At 44.8% G+C, this 22,867-nt stretch overlaps 1 protein-coding gene across 1 annotated transcript in view; it reads right to left on the bottom strand.

Moving 5' to 3' along the window:
* The window catches only part of LOC138665321 (centromere protein Q-like), a 149,046-nt gene extending 127,029 nt beyond the window's left edge, over positions 1-22,017 (bottom strand). Inside the window, exons 1-2 of the mRNA XM_069752689.1 lie at positions 21,971-22,017; positions 21,775-21,896 (exon numbers count right to left, since the gene is read on the bottom strand). Of these exons, the coding sequence (XP_069608790.1) occupies positions 21,775-21,896; positions 21,971-21,984 (136 nt within the window). The 5' untranslated portion in view covers positions 21,985-22,017. The remainder of the gene's footprint in view (positions 1-21,774; positions 21,897-21,970) is intronic.
* Between the last annotated feature and the right edge of the window lie 850 nt (positions 22,018-22,867).

Here is a 22,867-nt window from a genome sequence, read left to right as displayed (position 1 = left end):
GGGCAACTCCCAGAAAACGTGTATCATATCTCCTCTTTGGCCACAGCCTCTCCAGCATAGCGGAGAGTTTATAGATTTAATGTGCGCCAGCCTGCTTGGGGTATAGTACCATCTTGACAACACCTTAAAATGTGTCTCTTGGAGAGACATAGAGAGAGTGGATTGGTACAAGAGGGATAAGGCTTCTTCCCAATCTTCGATGCTAAAGGAGTCTTTCATGTCTTGTTCCCATTTTAACATAGGGGGGCTTTTGGAGAGGTTAAAGTCTGAATTAAAGTTATTGTAAATAAAATTATGACTCCAGAATATGCGGTGTCCAACATTGTTTAACAGTTTAATTGATGTTTCTGAAAGTTTTGGTTTATCTCCGATAAATGACCCGATGTTCTTTTTGAGAATCAGGAAATCCATAAAGGAGGATGGATGAATGTCAAATTTGTTTTTTATGGTTTGAAAGCTCAAAAATTTCTGTCCCATATAAATGTCCCCTATTTTTTTTAATTCTAGAGTCTGACCATAGTTTCGGAAGAGTTTGATTAATTATGGTGTATGCAAGTGGAATGGGTATTTCTTTTATAATATCTGATTTTTTTTTTGGACCTTTTTTAGGGTGAGATAATTTATGCCATGCCTTGGCCACCGCCTGAAAAAGGGGGTATGTTACAGAATCTGGTAGGTTATTAAATAAAGTTTTGTAGATGATTGATCTTGGATGACAGTTACGATTAATTGCTATCTCTAAGTCTAGCCATACTGGGGGATTTGAGTTTTGAAGCCAGTGTAGACTTTGTTTAATAAGTAAGGAGTAGTAGTGTGCTTTAAGATTTGGAATATTGATCCCTCCATTGATTTTCTTTTTGTATAGTGTTTTTGTAGCTGTTCTTGGCTTCTTATAGTTCCAGATGAAGGCGTTAATCTGTGCTTGTAGGTGAGAAAAGCCAATGTCTAAGATTGGTTAGGGTGTACATCTGAGGATGTAGAGAAGCTTAGGGACAATGAACAACCCCATTGTGAGGGTTTTACCCCACCATGATAGGGAGTTATCTTTGTGTGTCATACTTTCCTTGTTTAGTATTTCACTAAGGCTACGTTCACATTAGCGTTGCGCGCCGGTGCGTCGGCGACGCAACGCACGACGCACCAAAAACGCGCGCAAAAATGCTGCGTTTTGCGACGCGTGCGTCGTTTTTTGACGAAAATCGGACGCACGAAAAATGCAACTTGTTGCATTTTCGTGCGTCCGACGCTAGCGTCGAAAACGACGCACATGTCGAAAAACGCAAACAAAAAAACGCACGCGTCCCCTATGTCAAACATAGGGGCGCGTCGCCGCTGCGTCGCCAACGCAACAGCGACGCACATTAGCGTAACGCTAATGTGAACGTAGCCTTAGAAGTTTAAAGTTGAATTTTATTGTCCCCTTCATAGTCTTGTTTATTGAGGTACCTAGATAGGTGAACTCTTTCTCACACCAATTAAATGATGTTGAATTTTTTATGTCTCGAATTTGGTCTTTATTTAGGCCCATTGACAGGATATTGTATTTGGCTTCGTTGAGTTTAAAATTTGAAAGTAAGGAGAATCTTTTTATGGTATGGAGTGTGTCAGGGATTGAAATTTCTGGGTTAGATAAGGTAAGAATTATGTCATCTGCGAACAATGTTATTTTGTGGTGCCGTGAATTAGGGGAGATTCCTGTAATTTTATTATTGGTTCTAATCAGTTCAGCCAAAGGTTCTATAACTAAATTGAACAGAATGGGTGATAGGGGGCACCCTTGCCTGGTGCCATTTTTAATTTTTGAAAGGGTCTGATATTTGGCAGTTGCAACAGATGCTGGCTCTAGGCTCCGTATATAAAGCCATAATATGAGCCACCAAAGTATCGTCGAAACCAAATTTTGCCAGGCTTGCTCTCAAAAAATGCCAATCGATTCTATCAAAAGCCTTTTCGGCATCTAATGATATTAGAGCTAAGGGTGTTCTGTTTTGCCTCGCCCAGCTCATGATATCAAGGATCCTCCTAGTCGCATCTGCTGGCTGCCTACCTTTTATGAATCCCATCTGGTTGTTAAGGATTAGTCTTGGTAGAATTAGACTGATCCTGTCCGCCAAGATTTTGGAGTAGATCTTTATGTCTACATTTATTAGGGATATAGGTCTGAAGTTACCTATGGCTTCCGGGTCCCCTTTAGATTTAGGTATTACCGAGACTGTAGCCAACAGCATTTCTGGGAGAAACGAGCCTCCTTGAAAAATATGGTTAAAGACCTCAGCCAGGTGTGGGGAAAGAATATTTGAGAAAGCTTTAAAATAAACGTTAGTGAACCCATCAGGGCCAGGAGATTTGTGAAGACTAGTATCTTTAATCACCTTATCTATCTCAGCAGGTGTAATTGGGGCTTTAAGGGTTGTGAGTTCGTCTGATGTCAAAGTGGGTAAGGTACCGTCACACTAGACGATATCGTTAGCGATCCGTGACGTTGCAGCGTCCTGGCTAGCGATATCGTCCAGTGTGACACGCAGCAGCGATCAGAATCCTGCTGTGATGTCGCTGGTCGGGGAAGAAAGGCCAGAACTTTATTTCGTCGCTGGACTCCCCGCTGACATCGCTGAATCGGCGTGTGTGACACCGATTCAGCGATGTCTTCGCTGGTAACCAGGGTAAACATCGGGTTACTAAGCGCAGGGCCGCGCTTAGTAACCCGATGTTTACCCTGGTAACCATCGTTAAAGTAAAAAAACAAACGCTACATAATTGCCTACCGCTAACGGAACCCGTTGAAGCGCCAGACCGGCGCGAAACGGCCGTCGTTCTGCTCCCGCATCCCTATGTTACACACCCCTGTGCCGTGAAGACTTTTTCCAAATAAATACACCTGCATAAGAAGATCGGTGAGTGCTGCCACTTTCTTTTTCTTCATATCCACGCTATCTGGTTTTCTGGCTATAGCACCCGAGATCGGGGGGATCAGCTGAGGCTAATTAGCCTGAAGCGGAGGTAGTCAGCTGCAGCGGTGGTGCGGTCAGCTGTGCTCTCGTAGATGATTCAAGTTTTAAGGGAAAGCCCCATTTGTAAGGTATTTTTTCCTCTCTGAGAATGGAGGTAACCTTGGAGAATTCTTTTCGACCTTCTAGTGTGTCCTTAGAGAGGTCCGGGAACACTTTCAATTCCTTATGAGGGTCAGGGAAAGTTTTATTTTTTCTCAGGTACTTTAGAATTCTTTCTTTAGTTTGATAGAAGTGGATTCTCAAGATAGTGTCTCTTGGTACATCCGATGCAATTCTGGGAGGTCGTGGGAGTCTGTGAACTCTGTCAATAATGAGGTCCGAGGGTGTCAAGTCCGGAATAGCTGTTTTAAAAATTCCTTGAATGTGGTTTGAGAGTTCCTCTTGGGTTATTGTTTCCGGTAGTCCTCTGATCTTAATATTATTTCGGTGCCCCCTGTCCTCAATATCCGCCATTTTTACTCTCAACTTATGGACTTCCGCTGAGATGTATTCCAGGTCAACTGACGATTCTACAGCGCCTCTTTCTAATTTCTGGATCCTGTCCTCGTGATTTGTCAGTTGTTTTTCGACCTTGTCACAAAACTTCACAAATTGTTGATGGGCGTTGTCGATTTTTTTTTTGGTTTTGCAGTTCGAATCTCTTGTCTAACATTAAGCTAATCTTATTAAGGATGTCCTCTGAGTGACCTTGATTCTGCAGGCTTGTAGCAGGTTGGGTTCTTTTATGGCTCTCTTTTCTAGCTCTCTGTTTGTCTGGACTTTGGTTAGGACTATAGTCATTTGAGGAGTCTTCTGATTCAAGTAGATCTTTTATGTTCTCATATTTTTCACCCGCTGCTCCTGGCATACTTCTTTTAGAAGAGAAAGTTGAGTACATCTTGTCTGAGTGGGGATTTCCGTCCATTCTTATTTTCTTATTTATTTCCGGACGATGGTTTAAATATCTTGGAGGAGACCTAGATTTGACAGGGCTGATAAGGTTCTCTTGGTCCCTATGTGGCTTGTAACTGCTATAGAGTTTACTCTGCTCTACAGTGCTTTGAGATTTTGGTGAGTATTGGTGTTGAGTTCCTCCTTTTGTTTTTGAGAAACTCATAATGATTGTCGTCAGCAGTAGATTTCTTCTTGTGTTATAAGGATGATCCTAGGATCAGCCCTGCAGCAGTTAGTATAGTTTTCCTGCTACAAACGCTGCTGTGAAGTAGCACGGTATGTGGTGTGCGCAGTTAATCCGTTATGTTTCACACCGAAGGTCTAGTATCTCAGCCCTCTTAAGCTGCAGTTGTTCTGCTATTTCTGGGCTCTCTCACTTGCGATTGTGGGCAGCCTCTCTAGTTAGGCCCAAAGCTGTGCGGTTTGTATTTCTTGCTGCTTAGGCAGGATTTCAGCAGCACAGTGTGAGGTAGGCGTACCCTTCCCAATGAGTAGCCCAGATGGGAAACGTCACACTCTGCCCCCAGGTGAATGTATGGTTTTAATACCGGATTATCCAGTGTGGGAGCCGCCGCTGCTGCTGCACTTGAAGCGGCTTTAATGTGGCTCAGTGGCATTTATGTACATGCCTGCAGGGGGAGGAGGGAGTCCTCCAATTGTGTGGTGGTGATATGGTGGATAAAGCGCAGAGGCGCCGGAAACAGCGGCTGCAGGCACGACGCTGCAGGCACGACGCTGCAGGCACGACGCTGCAACCGCTTAGTTATGGAGAGTCTATTTGCCGAGTGCTGGGACAGGGGGGGCTCTTACCTCCGGTACTAGGAGGCTCCGGCGATGGCTGCGGCTCCGATCGGGTTCATTCTGGGCCTCTGGTGTAGCTCTCTCGTGGCGGGTGCCTTCCGGCAAGCTCCCTCACCTCACCATCGATGTCTCCGCTGCCTCCGCTCTTCAGCCGCTTCACCGTGCCTGGATACGGCACGGGCTGAGAGGCTCTTTGATCTCCGCGCCGAGCCGCCGGTCACAGCGAAGGGAGGGGGAGGCGGCGCTCTCTGCAGCGCCTGTCTCCTCTTGTGCTAGGAGGCTCCGGCGCGGCAAGGGTTTGGCAGGGCTTCTTGCTCCGGTCGGAGCTTTGGATTCTCTGGAGGGTGTCTGCTTCTTCAGCCTCTTCACCGCGCCTGGCTGCGGCACGGACTGGGAGGCCCTTGATCTCCTGCTCGCCGCTGCCGAGCGCCGCGAAGGGGGGAGGGGACGCTCTCAGCGGTGCCCGTCTCACCTCAGTCCTGGCGGCTCCAGCACCAGAAGTACCCGGCGAGGTCTCTTGCTCCGGTGTGCCTTCTCGGTCGCTTTTGTCCTGGTCTTCAGCCTTGGAGCGCTGCGCTGTGTAGAAAGGGGCGTGGTTTCACTGCAGCCGGCATACTGTGTTAATCAATGTCCCGACCTATGTCGGGACCTATGACACCAATGTTGTAGGCCTCAGCTCAGTTTAGGCCTCTAAAGTCCCCAATTTAATCAATAAGCGTCTAGAAAGGGATTAAACTGAGTCCTGGACCTTTCCCACACATTTTAGGGGCCGGATGGCTCGATTGAAGTAGCTTTTTAAGTCGGATTGGGATGTTTATCCCTAGACCTCCAGAACCTACGTCTTCATGCTTCAGGCATAGGCCACGCCCCCCAAGTTGATCCCATTTGTACCATTTCCGATAGAACTTATCAAATCCGTTATTGGACAAGGCAAATTTAAGCTCAAGTTCTCTATGCTGTGACATAAGTTTGATGAAGCCAGAGTTGGGTAGAGTAAGTTTTTTTTTTTCCAATAATAGGCGATGGAATTCTTGGCAACCATGCATATGTGTAAAACTATGTGTTGCAGAGAGCTATATAGGAGTTTAGTATCTAAAGAAAGTAAAGCTAATTGGGGTGTGGGAGTAAATGTAGAACCCGATAGTTTAGTGATTTATTGAGATTTCTGACCAAAAGGCAACGACAATGGGACAATTCCAGAAAATATGTAGTAGATCTCCTTTTGTGGCCACACTCCCAACAAAGTGGAGAATTAGAAGTATCTGTGTGACAGCCTAGATGGTGTATAGTACCATCTGGAGCACACCTTGAAGTGCGACTCCAGAAGAGTCATAGATATTGTGAAGTGGTAAGACGTTGAGAACGCCTCTTCCCAGTCGTCTATAGAAGCAGTGTAATTAATGGATTTCTCCCAAGCTAGTATGAAAAAGCGCTTTTGACAAACGACGTGTCTTTGTTAAAGCTATCATAGACAAACTTATGACTCCAAAAAATTTGGTGGTTTGGATTGACCAATATTTTTAGAGATGCCTCCGAGAATCTCAACTTGAAACCTAGAAACAACTTAACGTGTTCCCTCAGTAACATGTAATCAAGAAAGGAGGATAATGGGACCTTGAATTTATTTTTTAGAGTGCTGAAATTCAGATGGTTGGGTCCATCTGAGATATCGCCCAGGGTGTGAATTTTAAAATCCACCCAATGGGGGGCATAGTTTGGTCCAAAAATGTGCCTCTAACTTTTGTTTACTCATTATGTAGCGTGGACCCTTTCTGGCTGCGACCATCTACTCTGGAGATTCTGGACCAAGCCAAGGAGATTGCTTGAAATATTGGGTGCATAGAAGTGTTTGGAATCGAACTAGATATAGCTTTAAAAACCAGAGATTTAGGGTGTTTGCCTTTGTTAATTTCCATCTCCATATCATACCATGTGGGGACATTTTGGTCTGAAAACCAAGATGTACTCTGAGTAATAGCGTAAAGTAAGGAGCATATATATTAGGAAGGTTAATTCCACCATGGGTTTTCATTTTAAACAGTGATCTAGTGTCAGTTCTGGGTTTTTTGTTATTCCAGACAATGTTGTCCAATTGAGATTGAATGGCCGTCAGGTAGGCCGTGGAGATGGGAAGTGGGATACACCTAAAAATACATAAGATTTTGGGCAGTGTGAATAGTTTAATCGCCAAGTTTCTCCCCCACCAGGACAAATCTCTATCTTTGAAGATGATACTGTCTTTAAAAATCAATTGTCAGTTTTTTCATGCTTGATATCGCGGTCATGTCTAATTTTGTATTGATTATAACACCTAGGTATGGAAATTCCTCTACACCATTTAAATGAAGTAGAAGCTTTTAGATAACAGATTTCTTCTAAGTTAACATGAATGGGCAAGATTTTAGGTTTTAAATTATTAATTTTAAATTTGGAAAGAACTGCAAATATCTCTAACTCGTTAAGGGTCTCCAGAGTAGAAGCTACAGCATTTGTGAGGGTCAGAATTATGTCATCTGCGAATAGGCTAAGCTTATGCTGGCGCCTATTAGTGCGTATACCAGATATTTTGGGATTTTGTCTTGTGTTCGACTAAGGGTTCCAATGTTAAGTTAAAGAGTAATGGTGAGAGGGGGCATCCCTGTCTCGTACCGTTGTTAATGACAAATGCGCCCGAAACGTGGTTATTACAGGTAATTCTAGCTGTGGGGCCATTATATAGTGTCATAAATGTGGTGATAAGATTACTGTTAAATCCGAATTTGATTAAAGCCTGTCTGAGAAAGCACCAATCAATACGGTCGAATGCTTTCTCAGCATCTAGTGATATAAAGACTGTTGGGGTCCTAGTTAAATTGGTGAGTTTAATGGAGTCCAGTATTCTTCTTGTAGCGTCATCTGGTTGTCTGTCCTTAACAAATCCCATTTGGTCATTAGCTATTAAATTGGGTAAAATGTAGCTAAGCCTATTGGCCAGGATTTTTGAAAAATTTTATATCCGTGTTTAAAAGGGATATCGGTCTGTAGCTACTAAGGGATGCGGGATTACCTGATTGTTTTGGGATTAGTGTAATGGATGCCTCCAACATCTCTGGTGGGAAGGATCCTGACTTTGTGGCGTAGTTAAAAAGCCTCACAAGATGTGGAGATAAGCTTTTGCCAAAGGCTTTATAATAGGCATTGTTGTAGCCGTCCGGCCCAGGAGACTTATGAAGGTGGAGGTAGTTGATAGTATCTTCCACCTCATAGGTGGAAAAAGGCGTAGATAGGGAGTCCAAGTCGTCTTTAGTTAGGGATGGCAATTCAATGTTTGCTAGGTAAGTTTTGATATCGAGTTCATTAGGGGGAGGGGAAGATGGGTCTGAGTTTAGGTGGTATAATATTTGGAGAATTTATTGGCTATTTCCTAGGGGTGGGTTAACGTAGTATTTCCCTCCATAGAGGAGATTCTATTTATTTAATTTTGGGTTCTTAATTTTTTGGTTCTGTTTGCCATATACAGGGTAGGCTTATTTAATGAAGAATAGAACTTATATTTTGAAGAATTAAGAGCGGCTTCGTATGGTGAGTAAAGTGAGGATCTTAATTCTTGCCTTAGAGATGTTAAGTCAGACTGTTTTTTAGGGGAGGGGGAGGGAAGGCCTAGTAGAGTCTTTTCTAATTCACATATGGACTTTTTGTAATTTGCGTATTTTCTCCGTTTTCTTTTTTGATTTTGGAAGAAATGCTCATTATGGTGCCTCTGATAACTGCCTTGTGGGCACACCAGTTAATGGATGGGTTAGTGGATTTTGGAGTATTTTCAGTAAAATAGTTGTCAATAGCTTTTTGGATCGTAGCCATATGAATGGGATCATGGGTAATGGAGGAGTTGCATTTCCACATCCTCGCATTCTTTAGTAACGGACCAAGAAGAATCTCACCAATGACTGGGGAATGATCCGATATCGTGCTATCTCCAATGTATACCTTTTTGAACCTCTCCAGAGAGAAAATGTCTGTTAGGATCAGGTCTATCCTAGAAGCCGATTGGTGGGCTGTAGAGAAATGAGTGAATTCCTTAGATAAGGAATTCAAACATCTAAAAGTGTCGTAGAGTTCGTTTCTATCCAGCCACCAATTTATGTTGTCTGAGGCTGGTCTAGAGCCTGAGGAAGAGTCTAGAATCCTGTCAGGTGTAATGTTGAAATCTCCCAAAAATGAGAGTCCCTTTTTTTTTTTTTTTTTTTTTAACCTCATTTACCTTCTTCAGTAATTTTGATAGAAACCAGGTTAGATTCCTATTAGGTGCGTACACATTCGCCAGAGTACATGTTTGACCATTGATGACACAAATGAAGATATGGTATCTGCCTTTGGCATCGCCAAACTCCTGAAGGACCTCAAAGGGAACGGTATTTTTGACCAAAGTGATCACCCCAGCTCTTTTACTGGAATTGCAAGCTTCAAAAATGTGAGGGAAGCTGTGATGTTTGAAGTAGGGGTGATTTCCTGCCAAAAACTTCGTCTCCTGAATGCAAGCAATATCTGCCTGAGATTTGAGTAACTCTCTCCCTATAGTGTGCCTCTTTTGGGGGCTGTTCAGCCCTCTGATGTTGTAAGAGAGAATTTTAAAAGTCATTTTCTCTAGCCCCATGATGGCACCATGGAGAGAGGGGTCCGCCCCCAGGGATAGGAAACCTACAGGTGAAAAAGGGCGTACCTCTCTCCCACATCAGTTGGTTTCCTGTCCCTGATGTGGAACCTACAGCACGTACCTGAGGATACTTCGTGGGATTCCAGGGGCTGGTCCAGTCGGTTCCTGACGGGGCGCCCTGTCACGGCTGGGTCGAGTGGGTTTTCTCTCCCCTTTTTCCCTTCCCTGAAGCACCACCGCTGGGGTCGGCGGGCCTTATGGGTGAGTGATGGGGGAGGTAGTGAAAAGGATCAAGCCTGAAGAAAAAAATAAAGGGGGGGGGGAAAGGGAGGAAGGAGGCAGGTGGCGGCGGTCACCGAAATAGCCTCCGTAACGAGACACAGAGGTACATGGAGATAGCGGCGGCTATTTCTCCATGAGGTCCCAGACAAAGCCGGCATGGTGGGCAGAGGCCGGGGGCCGCAGCATCTTATGGGACCGCAGCATCATATGGGACCGCTGAAACGCCGGCGCCATTACCGCCCGAACCGGAAGCTCCAAACGTGTGTGGGCAGGCGCCGGCAGATGGAACGCTAAGGCGTGCGCGCGGGCGTCCCCGCGGGCGTCCCCGCGGGCGTCCCCGCTTATATCTTCTCCGCTTATATCTTCCCCCATGTGGGCACCCGTGATCCGGAAAACCGGAAGTCAGGCAGGCGCATGCGCAGATCGCCACTTCCGCCAGCGGCGCAAGTGAATATAATGAGCGCTTCCAGGCGGGAAAATGTGGACAATTCAAACCTCCTTTGCACTAAACGCAGTGCGGAGGCCACTATGAGCAACAAGGAGCAGCAGGATGCACAGGAGATTGCACTGTTATCTCCTAAGCAAGAGCAGGTACAGCGGCTCCAGCGCTCACAGCATCAGCGCAAGGGAAATACTTCCTCTCAACAGCGCAGCAGCAGTGGACGCTCAGGGTCACAACGCAGCCGGGTCACAACGCAGCCGGGGTTCTGCGAAAACCACACGACCAGAGACGAATCCAGTGGTGGATATAGTCCCCAGGCCTGAGACTGTATCTCTTATCCACAGGTGGTAAGTGATCTACGTGAAAGTGCTGAGTTTAATACGGGGTTACTCTTTTTTTCCTAGGGAAGAAAATGTACAGGCAAATCAAAGCACACAGTATGTGCTATATGTTCAGAGGAGCTTCCTTCCTCCTGGGAGAAAAAGCTATGCAACACTTGCATAGAGAAAACGATTCAGGAGGAGTCCCCGGCATTTGCCTCAGACCTAAAGTCATTAATAAGGAGTCAGGTGGAGAGTGCCCTCAAAGGCATTAAAACCTCAAAGAAAAAACGCAAAACAAGTCATAGGTCTCCTGAGTCTAGTGTTGACGAGTCGGAAAGCGAAACATCTGATGCTAGTGATTCATCAATATCTGACACCTCTTTGCTATCCTCAGAAGGGGGACGCAGTTGCTTCCCTATCGAAGAGACAGACACCCTAATAAAAGCCGTCAGGACAACAATGGGTCTGGTAGATGAACGCCCTAAAAAAAGGCGCAGGATATCATGTTTGGCGGGTTGGAACAAAAGAAAAGAGCGTTCCCAATTAATGAAAAAATTTACTCTCTAATCAAGAGAGAATGGAAAAAAACAGACAGAGTCCTTTTGACTCCCAAGAGAAAATACCCTTTCGATGACCCAGCCTACTCAACCTGGAGCAAGGCACCAAAATTGGATGTGGCCATAGCGAAGGCCTCTAAAAAATTCGCCCTGCCCTTCGAGGACATGGGTACCTTAAAAGACCCTATGGATAAAAAAACTGAGACTTTCTTGAAAAGCTCCTGGGAAGCGGCAGGGGGTGGACTAAAACCAGCCATCGTGGCCACCTGTACGGCCCGCTCCTTAATGGTGTGGCTCGAGCACTTGGATTCCCAGTTAAAGGAAAAAGTCTCAAGGGAGACAATCCAAAAGTCAGTGTCTGTGATGAAAGGTGCGGCAGCTTCAGCTAGATTAGCAGCCAGGTCAGCCTCCTTCTCGAACGCCGCAAGACGTGCCCTGTGGCTAAAGTGCTGGCCAGGGGACTTGCAAACAAAAACCAAACTATGCTCAATACCTTGTGAAGGCGAATTTTTATTTGGGTCAACATTAGACGACATCCTCGACAAAGCCGGGGATAAGAAGAAATCTTTCCCCGGGTTCCCCAACCAGTCTTACAGGCGTCCCTTTCGGAACAGAAAGTTCATGCGGAGGAGACCCCCAGAAGGGAATAAAGATGGATGGGAAGACAAAAGAAATAAGAACAGAGTTTTTTTGTTTAATAAACCCTCCTCCCCCCCCCCCCCCCCCCCCCCCCCCGATAATAAGAACACACAAGGTATTCCCCGGGCCGGAGGGAGACTAGCCAGGTTTCTTACAGCCTGGGAAAAAATTTCAAACAGTCCCTGGATATTAGGCATAATACGAGAAGGTCTCAAACTGAAATTCCGCATTCCTCCTGGCAATTCCTTCATGGTAACACCGCAGAGACAATCACACGAACAGTCAGCTCTCCAGGAAGAAATCTTGAACTTAATTCAGAAGGGAGTGTTGCAAGAAGTCCCATACCAGGAAAAAGGCATGGGCTTCTACTCTCCCCTCTTCCTTCGCAGGAAACCGGACGGATCGTACAGGGCGATCGTAAATCTCAAAAGATTAAACAGTTTCCTCGAGAATCAACACTTCAAAATGGAGACCATAAAATCTTGCGTGAAAATACTCTTTCCCTTGTGTTTCATGACTGTTCTAGACTTATGAGACGCATATTACCATGTGCCTATCCACAGGGATCATCAAAAGTATCTCAGACTAGCAGTGAATATCCAGGGGGAAGTGAAACACTACCAATTCCGGGCTCTCCACTTCGGGTTAGCCATCGCAGCTCGGGTGTTCACTAAAATAATGTCAGAAGTGATGGCCCACATACGGGAACAGAATGTTCTAATAGTTCCCTATCTGGACGACCTCCTTGTGGTAGGGACCTCATTCCAACATTGCAAACAACAGTTGGATTTGGTCATGGCTTCACTGTCGAGTCTAGGTTGGCTGAACATACCCAAATCCAGAGTAGTGCCAACCCAGGTACAGGAGTACTTAGGGATAGTCCTAGACTCGATCACGCAGAAGTGCTACCTTCCTCAGGGAAAGATTAAAAAAATGACACAGGCTGTGTTATAGTTGACGATATCTCCAGTCACTACTCTAAGAAAAGCGATGTCCCTGCTGGGCTCCATGACGGCCTGTATCCCGGCCGTGCAGTGGGCACAATGTCATACCCGGGACCTACAATGGGAGGCTTAAATCTAAAGTCTATCTCTGCGTGGAAATTTAGACGGGCAATTAAGTATCTCATCAAGCACGATACACTCCCTAGTTTGGTGGGCAGACCCAGTGAATTTAACCAAGGGGGTTCCATGGGCACTACCGACGGAAAAAATCCTAACGACGGATGCAAGCCCCTGGGGGTGGGGAGCACACATAGAGGATCAAGTGGCACAGGGGAATTGGAGCAAAAGTCAAGAGCTAGTCTCTTCAAACATGAAAGGGCCAATTTTACCGCTAACAGTTCTAACGCACTTTCTAAAACTCCTTCACTGCATCACGTAAAAATCTTTTAAGACAACCAGGTAGTGGTAGCATATCTAAACCACCAAGGGGGCACCAGGTCTCGAGCACTAATGGAGGTAACCCAATCCATCTTCCACATAGCAGAACACAATTTGAAGTCCTTAACAGCTCTCCACATAAAAGGCTCAGAAAACCAAACTGCAGACTTCTTGAGCAGGACATGCTTAAAACAGGGGGAGTGGGAGCTAAAACAATCAGTATTCAACCAGATTGTAAAACTTAGGTGACAGCCAGAAATAGACCTATTCGCGAACAGTCAAAACCAGAAAGTAAGAACATTCTGCTCAATCGATCCCCGGGGGGGCCCAGTAGCTATAGACGCCTTTACAATTCCCTGGAACTATCGTCTCACCTATGCGTTCCCTCCGATATCCCTCATCCCCTTAGTGCTGAGGAAAATTCCAGAGGAGGGAGCAACAGTGATAGTAATAGCTCCATTCTGGCCCCGCAGAATATGGTTTTCTTGGCTAAGAAAAATGTCCATATCAAGCCCTTGGGTTCTACCAGACACGCCGAAACTTTTATCCCTGGGTCCGGTGTTTCACCCCAGTGTAAAGAACCTACACATGACAGCCTGGCTTTTGAAAGGAAGCTACTAGGTGATAAAGGTTTCTCACCCAATCTAGTATCCACTCTATTACAGAGTAGAAAATTCGTAACCACCAAAATATATGGGAGTGTGGAAAAAATTTATGTCGGTATCTGGTGCAGACCCATCCGGGGAAATCCCAATAGGAAAAATTCTTGAGTTCCTGCAGAAGGGATTGGAAAAGGGTCTAGCTACAAGTACTTTAAAGGTTCAGGTAGCAGCCTTGGGAGCTTTGTATAATCATGATCTAGCCAGAAATCGCTGGATCATGATATTCATTAAGGCCTCAAGTAGGTCCAGGCCTATTCCTCTCCATAACACTCCTCCATGGGATCTAAACCTTGTTTTAAATGCCCTAACCAAACCTCCCTTTGAGCCCCTGGCGGACTCTCCTTTAAAGATCTTATCTCTAAAAACCACACTCCTAGTGGCCCTAACCTCGGCCCGCCGCGTCAGCGATATACAAGCGTGATCTGCATGCCCACCCTTTACTCAAATACTTGAAGACCGAGTCATTCTTAAAACTGACCCGGCTTACCTCCCTAAAATCGCGTCACAATTTCATAGAACACAAGAGATCTCTTTGCCCTCCTTTTTGTCCCAGCCCCAAAAATGAGGGGGGAAAAACACTGCATACCCTAGACGTAAAAAGATGTCTGGTCCAATATCTATCAGCCACTAGGGAGTACAGGAAGGATAGGGCTCTGTTTGTCTGCTTCCAGGGTCCTCGGAAGGGACAGAAAGCATCGAAAGCCACGTTGGCGAGATGGATAAGAGACGCCATCGCCCTATCCTACTCATCCTGTGGGACAGCCATCCCGAACATAAAAGCTCATTCAACCAGAGCAGTAGCATCATCCTGGGCGGAGAGAGCTGGCGCTTCGATACAACAGATATGTAGAGCGGCCACTTGGTCTTCCCAGTCTACATTTTTCAAACATTACCGTTTAGACTTGACCTCCTCTGATCTCACCTTTGGGCGAAAGGTTCTAGAGGCAGTGGTCCCTCCCTAAGAGTTACAATCTATGCAAATCTCTCTGTGGTGCCATCATGGGGATAGAGAAAATTGTAGTTACTTACCGATAACGGTATTTCTCTGATCCCATGATGGCACCCGTATATTCCGTCCCTTTTCACACACAGGTGTGCACATTATAATGTACTAGTAATTAGCTTTAGTCACGGTGCCTCTGTTAAGTTAAATTGGTTAAGTTTAATTTGTGCAAATATTGAGTTGCAGCTGAAGTTCTGTATAAGGGTACCGTCACACAGTGGCATTTTGATCGCTACGACGGCACGATTTGTGACGTTCCAGCGGCACGATTTGTGACGTTCCAGCGATATATCCGTGACGTTCCAGCGATCTCGCTGTGTCTCACACGCTCCTGCGATCTCGCTGTGTCTCACACGCTCCTGCGATCTCGCTGTGTCTCACACGCTCCTGCGATCTCGCTGTGTCTCACACGCTCCTGCGATCTCGCTGTGTCTCACACGCTCCTGCGATCTCGCTGTGTCTCACACGCTCCTGCGATCTCGCTGTGTCTCACACGCTCCTGCGATCTCGCTGTGTCTCACACGCTCCTGCGATCTCGCTGTGTCTCACACGCTCCTGCGATCAGGGACCCCGCTGAGAATCGTACGTCGTAGCAGATCGTTTGAAACTTACGTCGTTTAGTGTCCCGCTGTGGCGGCATGATCGCATGATGTAACAAAGGTGTGCACGATATTGTATACGATGTGAGCATAGTAACCAACGGCTTCTACATCGCACATACGTCATGAAATTATCGCTCCAGCGTCGTACATTGCAAAGTGTGACAGAAGTCTACGACGCTGGAGCGATATTGTTACGATGCTGGAGCGTCACGGATCGTGCCGTCGTAGCGATCAAAATGCCACTGTGTGACAGTACCCTAAGGCTCTGTAAACCAACTGATGTGGGAGAGAGGTACGCCCTCTTTCACCTGTAGGTTTCATGTCCCTGGAGGCGGACCCCTCTCTCCGTGGTGCCATCATTGGATCAGAGAAATACCGTTATCGGTAAATAACTACAATTTTAACCAGTTCGCTATGATAGGAAATAATACTTTAAACTTTAGGATTTCTATAGTCTGAAAAGGAAAAATTGCACTGAGAGGCGAGATATAGTGATAACTCGTGTTATAGCATATTATAGCTTTCTTCTTGCGAACCGCAGTCTCGGCGGATCTTTAGTTGAAACCTGAAAGATAAGAACGTCTACAATGTCTACACAAGTAGGTCCGCAGAACTACCTGAAAAGAAAAATGGGGTTAAGAGTGGGTGGGAATAAGGGAAAAATCCCAAATAGCGGTTGAGATGGAGACCCCCACCACTAGGGGATGGCTGAAAAAGTGCTTCCCTACAACCATCATCTGGTTAGTCTCTATTCAGCGATCTAACAATCTAACGAAGTTCAGTCCGTCTTCCATGGAAAAGATTGGTATGGTTCTTCCCCGGTATGAAATTAGCAGTTTCAACGAAAAGCCCCATTTGTAACTGATTCCTTTATCGCGAAGAGCTGTAGTCACGGGCCTGAATTCCATTCAGCCTTCCAGAGTTTCTTTTGAAAAGTCGGGGAAAACCTTTAGTTCCTTATAAGGCTCTGGGAAGGTTTTCTTGTCCTTTTAGGTAGGCAAGTATCTCTTTGGTTTTGAAAAAGTGAAGTTTGAGGATAGTGTCTCTTGGTAATTCCGCAGAGACCTTGGGAGGTTTAGGCAACCGGTGGGCTCTATCAATCGTTGGGTCCAGATCCGAAAGGTCAGGCAAGGCCGATTTAAAGATATTCTTGAGGTGTGTCGACAGCTGTTCCTGAGTCACATCCTCTGATATGCCCCTTATTTTCAGATTGTTTTGTCGACCTTTGTCTTCAAGAACTGCCGTTTTGGAGCGTAGATGTTTCATCTCTAGGTTGAGCCGGTCCAGTTCATCAAAAGAAATTGACGATCTATGCTCGAGCCTATTTAGCCTCTCCTCATGTTTTGACAGTTGTTTTTCGATCTTGTCAGTTGGAGTCCATTTCGATTTTCATTTTCTTTACAAGAGAGTCTAGCTTTTCATCCATTTTGTTCATTAACTTGTTTATTAGGTCATCTTGGGTTCATTCTCTTCAAACTAGTAGAAGAGTCCATTTTAGTAGAAGATTTACTGCCAAAGGATTTAATATTAGGCCCGTAATCAAGTAACCGAGACATTTCTCTTCGAGGAGATCTAGACCTACGCCTAGGAGAAGTAGAGTTTGCACTGTTTCTTTCTTGGTCTCTACGGCCTTGAGGTTTGTCTTGTTTTAGATTGTATTGAGACTTAATTGGGGTAGTGGGGTTAGCTTTCCTCTTAAATTTTGAGTTGTTCATGATGTCAGTCAGAGGAGGAGTGATTCCTAATGTTGTGGAACGGCCGGAACTACTTCCCATAGACAAGTGCTGTACGTGTCTGTATTATAATAAAACACACTTATACTCCTCTCCAGGAGTAATTTCCTATAGGGCCGATGAGAGGAGGACACTCTCTTGTAATTACCCCCCTTTTGTAGAGCTTCCCGCAGTATATAGGTTTGTTTTTCAGGGGACTTTTTTTGCAGGCCTCCATAAACCACCGGGTTGGATCCGGGGCCTCAATTTATCTGTGGACTGACCTTGCGGTTTGCCTCTACGGAACTCCCCGAGAAGATCGTGTCCCTCGTCGGAAGGCAGGGAGAAGGCGGGATGATTTTCTGGCGGCGATCCAACAGTCTCCGTGGCCGCTGGTCTTCTGACAGTCTCGGAACCTGCCGGTTGGATGACGCCTGCGCCTGGGGAGTTGTGGTAAGGCTTGCGTCCGATGAGACGCTGCACCGCAGCTCCTGCTTTCTGTTATCCGCCGCTTTATGTGGCGCTTCAGCTACGCTGTCCTCCGCAGGTCTCCTGGAGCCGCAGCCTGCGGCCTATTCTGGACTCGCAAGGCCTGCTGCACCTGCTCTCCGGTATCCGTCTGACGAGAGATCCTTCTGCTTGTGACCTGCCGAACTCCCTGTAGGGTCACTGTGGGGGTTCGTTTTGCAGGGAACAGGGAGAAGCGGGGAGAAAGTCTCTTGTTTGTGGTGTTAGGCCTTTCAGGCTTAAGAGGCCTCATAGGCCCCGTCAGGCAGGTGCTGGATTGTGGCCTATAGCGCCGTTTAGCCAGCTAATTTTTAGTTGGGAGTGCTCCCTATGGTATAAGGGGTTGATATAGATGGGTTATGTGGCAGGTGGCCCCCTTTTAGAATGCGTTAGTAGCTGTTTTGTGGGATTTTTCCCCGGAGCTCCCTCTTCAAGTGTATCTCTCCATTGACACTGAAGCCACGCCCCCCCACATGAACTTTTCTTGACCCGACATATTCTACCCCCCCTCCAGTAGCACCCATTCATATTGGAAGCCCCATGAAAAGAACTAACACTCAGAAAAAATCTATCTAAATGCTCTTTCATTCCTGAGAAGAGTTTCATAGACAGTCCTGTCCGTTACATAACGCAAATTTATACTGCACTGTTATTGAATAGAAACAGTGTGTGAGCTTGTCATTTACACACTGAACAGCATTTTTCCTTCTGGAGTTTTGGCCTTTCACCACTTTCCCCATTATTACAATTTGAAGATTGACTTAAAAATATCACCAAACCATTATGTCCTTTGCTATGTGAGTGCTTTATTTTTTTTCTCACTAATTGCCTCAACCTCATGTAAACAGTCACTATAATGTCAATTACTCTTTTAACAGTACAGTTATGTAGTGTGGTGTTTTTTTTTGTTTTGTTTTTTTATATATATATTTTTTATTGGCTACATTTACTTTCATATTTGTTTTAATGTCTTTTGTACAGCACACAAATAAGCTGTTGTAGATGATCGATGTAGGATCGATTCCTCAGGTTCCTTTTATGTGATCATACACATGTATTTAACCAGCTGTCCAGCCATTAATAAGATGGCTTCTTCTTTTACTTTGAAAAGCCATGCATCTAGAGCAAAACTGTAGGCATTTTTTTTCTTGAATGGCACTACCACTTTGTAGAGCCCTGAAGTAAACTTTGTGTGCATGAAATGGCAAGTTGTGGGTAGCATCAGATGATGGTTGAATTGTTTTTTTCATAAAGTCCAACTTTGTAGCTAAATTGTACATCAGATCTGGTGCTCTAAAAGGAATGGAAATGTCAGGTGTTGAAGAACTTTCTGAATCTGAGTAAATTATTTTCTCTGACTCACAAGTTTGATCTGTATAATCCTGTTCAACGGTATGTGATGTGTAAGGTTCCCTGGCATCACGTGTTATATATACAGATGCAGCTTCATCTGGCACTAACTCAGGTCGAGTAGCAGTTTCTGAAGTTGAGGCTGTTAGCTGCACAAATCATTCACTGGTTAACATAATTTTTGCTCACATGATGCTGAACTGGCTTTGGCTACCCTCATTCTTGATGTCGCTAGTCTCCTTACTGCATCAGACTTATATTTTTTCTTTTTGCAGCAGCAGTTTCTTCTGGCTTGTCTTTTAAATATGAATTTATTTTAGTAGCCATTGTGTGGTCTCCTTCCTATATATATAACAATGTAATCTAAATGTTAGCTTATTAAAGTTGGTGCTTGCTCTCTTAATAAAACTTCACTGCAACCTTTGCATATAACTATGTACTTCTACTTAGCCATGCAAAACTTATATTGCAGCATATAGAATCAGTGGATGCAGAATATGCAACAAAGCTTACTTCAAGGGCCACAAAATTGGTCCTACATAAGATACTGTATTGCAACTAAAGAAGAATGTTCTATCAATAAGGGGGACCTGTTGGCTTGTGTATGGTGTCAGGTGAGAAAATGGGTCCTGCTTGGAGAACCGCACATGAGAGCCGACAGATCTGCTATACATTACACCACACAGGACACACCCTCTATATACTGCACCACACAGGAGAGCTAACAGGTTCTCTATACACTACACTACACACACAGGACATGGCCTATATATACTACACCACACAGGACACATCCTCTGTGCTACATCACACAGGACACATCCCCCTATATACTGCATCACACAGGACACATCCCCTATATACTGCATCACATAGGACACATATTCTATATATTACACCACACAGAAGTACTGACATATCATCTTGTTTAAAATACCACGCCAGAGTATTTTTTTATTTAACCACCAGAATGGAATCTGTAATGTATTCTCTTTGTATGTACCGGTGGCCATATTCTACTGCTTTTGGCAATGAAGAGGACCGAAGCAACGACACAGTGCCAGAAGACAACAACCCCTAAGTATTTTAGCTTAGTTTACTTAAAGGGAACCTGTCACCCCCAAAATCGAAGGTGAGCTAAGCCCACTGGCATCAGGGGCTTATCTACAGCATTCTGGAATGCTGTAGATAAGCCCCGGATGTATCCTAAAAGATGAGAAAAAGAGGTTAGATTATACTCACCTAGGAGCGGTCCCGGTCTGGTCCGATGGGTGTCGCAGTCTGGTCCGGCTCCTTCTATCTTCATCAAATGACGTCCTCTTCTTGTCTTAACGCTGCGGCACAGGCGTACTTTGTCTGCCCTGTTGAGGGCAGGGAAAAGTACTGCAGTGCGCAGGCGCCAACCTCTCTGACCTTTCCCTGCGCACTGCAGTACTTTGCTCTGCCCTCAACAGGGCAGACAAAGTACGCCTGCGCCGGGCCGTAGCGTGAAAACAAGAAAAGGTCATCATCGTAAGAAGATGGGAGACGCTGGACGGGACCACGACACCCATCGGACCGGCCCTGGGTGAGTATAATCTAACCTCTTTTTCTCATCTTTCAGGATGGGCAAGCACGGTGGCTCAGTGGTTAGCACTGCAGCCTTGCAGCGCTGGAGTCCTGGGTTCTAATCCCACCTTGGACACCTTCTGCAAGTAGTTTGTATGTTCTCCCCGTGTTTGCGTGGGTTTCCTCCGGGCACTCCGGTTTCCTCCCACATTCCAAAGACATACTGATAGGGAATTTAGATTGTGAGCCCCATCGGGGGACAGTGATAATATGTGCAAAACTGTAAAGCGCTGCGGAATATGTTAGCGCTATATAAAAATAAATATTATTATAATTATACATCGGGGGCTTATCTACAGCATTCCAGAATGCTGATGCTGATGGGCTTAGCTCGCCTTCGATTTTGTTAACTCTTCGATGGTAAAATAAAAAATAACCAGGAGTGATAATTTAAGGGAACTGATATATGCAAGTATTGTAATTTGTCATAATTATGCAATGCTTTAATATGTAAAGCTTATTAAAGTGAAGAGTAATTTACATAAACTATCATTCTGCAGGACTTGCATATATTTGCATAGACTTCCAGAGTCCATGCTGCTTATAGCTCGGCTAAACTCCCAATTTCCAACACTGTACAATGTAATTCTACAGGAATGGCTGATACGGAAACGTAAAAGACAGAGCAGGACACAAAATTAATGTAGAGTTAGGTCTCATTCACACTTTTGTAGTTTGTTCAACATCTAGTAACAGTACTTGTGAGACAAATTCCATAGCTGAACCCACACAGATACAATATTCTTCAAACTACTGACCAAAATGACAGTGTAGATGAGGTCTAATAAGCAGCTCACCACACAGAACAGGAATTACATTTTAAAACTCACATTATTCAAAATGCACAGTACTAAATGCGAACATGAAGCCTGGCCTTTACAAAAACACAATGAAATCCCATATATAATCCCATAAACTCTGTTGAAGGAAAGAGTTCAAATAGGTAACGTTTCTCCTTATGGAGAGTGACATACCAGCTCTGGCTTGTCAAGGTAAGGAGGCTTATTCGCCGTGCAATGCTCCTCTGGGAATTTAATATACAAATTGCCTCTTCAGAAAAAAAAGAGGACTAGCCAAATTAGTTCTCATGCTTCGCACTGACGAGGGCCAACAGCCCGAAACACCGTGTCTGCGAATTGTGATACTGATTTAGTCATATTGCACGACTCGCTGAATGGTTGATTGTGACTTGTAGGATCACTACTACCAACAGGTGGCGCTATAAAGTTAAGTCCTCTTTTTTTTTTTTCTCTGAAGAGGCAATTTGTAGAGTTCAAAAAGTGTCATCTCAGAAGGTTAAATGATTAATCCATAGGATTGCACTCACCAGACATGGTTAAATTTGAAATATTGAAAAGATTCCCTGCAGCAGATCCACGAGTCCAGGAGAGACCAGTTGTTAAGATGCAGATTGGGATAAGTGTTGTAAATATCTGCGCTGCTGAATCCCTAAAATTCCAGAGATTATATTATATACTACACGGGACACATCCTCTATATGCTACACCACACAGGACACATACCGTACTTTCCACATCTGTTCCTGTGGTGTTTCCTGATGGAGTCTTGAACTCTGTTTTCCCAAAGACTTTATTGGGGTTTTTATTTTAACCGGGAGGAGGAGGTAGGGGAGGGGAGGAGGGGGAAGGGATATGAGCAATGGGAAATAGGGAAGTATAACAAACAGATCTCACATAATAGTGAGAATAATAACAGTTTTACATAACAGTTTTACATGAATAAAGCAAGGGACGCAGCCCTTGGAACTAGCCACATTATGATGGCGACTGTAATGCAATTATCACATCAAGGTATAACATTTGGCTACATTTTTGCCAGAATGAACTAGGGACGCAGCCCTTGAGGTGAACTTATCTATAATTGGCAACTAAATAGCAGAGGTCAATAGAGGGAGAGTGTCTAGACTAGGTAGGCAGGAAAAGAGGTGGCAATGAGAAGTTTAGGGGGCTGTGAAGTCTAAAAGAAGCTCAGTCAGACCATGAGAATAGGGTATTGAGAGGTCAGGGTTTAAAACACTGTTCCCATTTGTACTATTTTTGATAAAACTTGCTAAATCCGTTGAACAGGGCGAATTTAAGTTCAAGTTCTCTATGTTGAGACATCAAATTAATAATTGAGTCAGCGTTAGGAAGAATTGATTTTTTCCAATGATAGGCAATGGAGTTTTTGGCTACCATGCATAAATGAAGGATTATGTGAATCAGGGACCTATCAATAAGGTTAGTATCCAGAGAAAGGAGGGCTAATTGTGGAGAGAGGGAGAAGGTAGATCCTATTAATTTGGAAATAATTGAGGAAATGTTTAACCAAAAGGAAACAACGATTGGGCAGTTTCAAAAGATGTGTAATAAGTCTCCTCTATGGCCACAGCCCCTCCAACATAGGGGGGAATTGGATGG

Source organism: Ranitomeya imitator, chromosome 2 (assembly GCF_032444005.1).
Source record: "Ranitomeya imitator isolate aRanImi1 chromosome 2, aRanImi1.pri, whole genome shotgun sequence".
Taxonomy (NCBI): Eukaryota; Metazoa; Chordata; class Amphibia; order Anura; family Dendrobatidae; genus Ranitomeya; species Ranitomeya imitator.
Note: the sequence above shows the minus strand (reverse complement) of the source record. Positions and strands in the feature narration are given on the sequence as shown.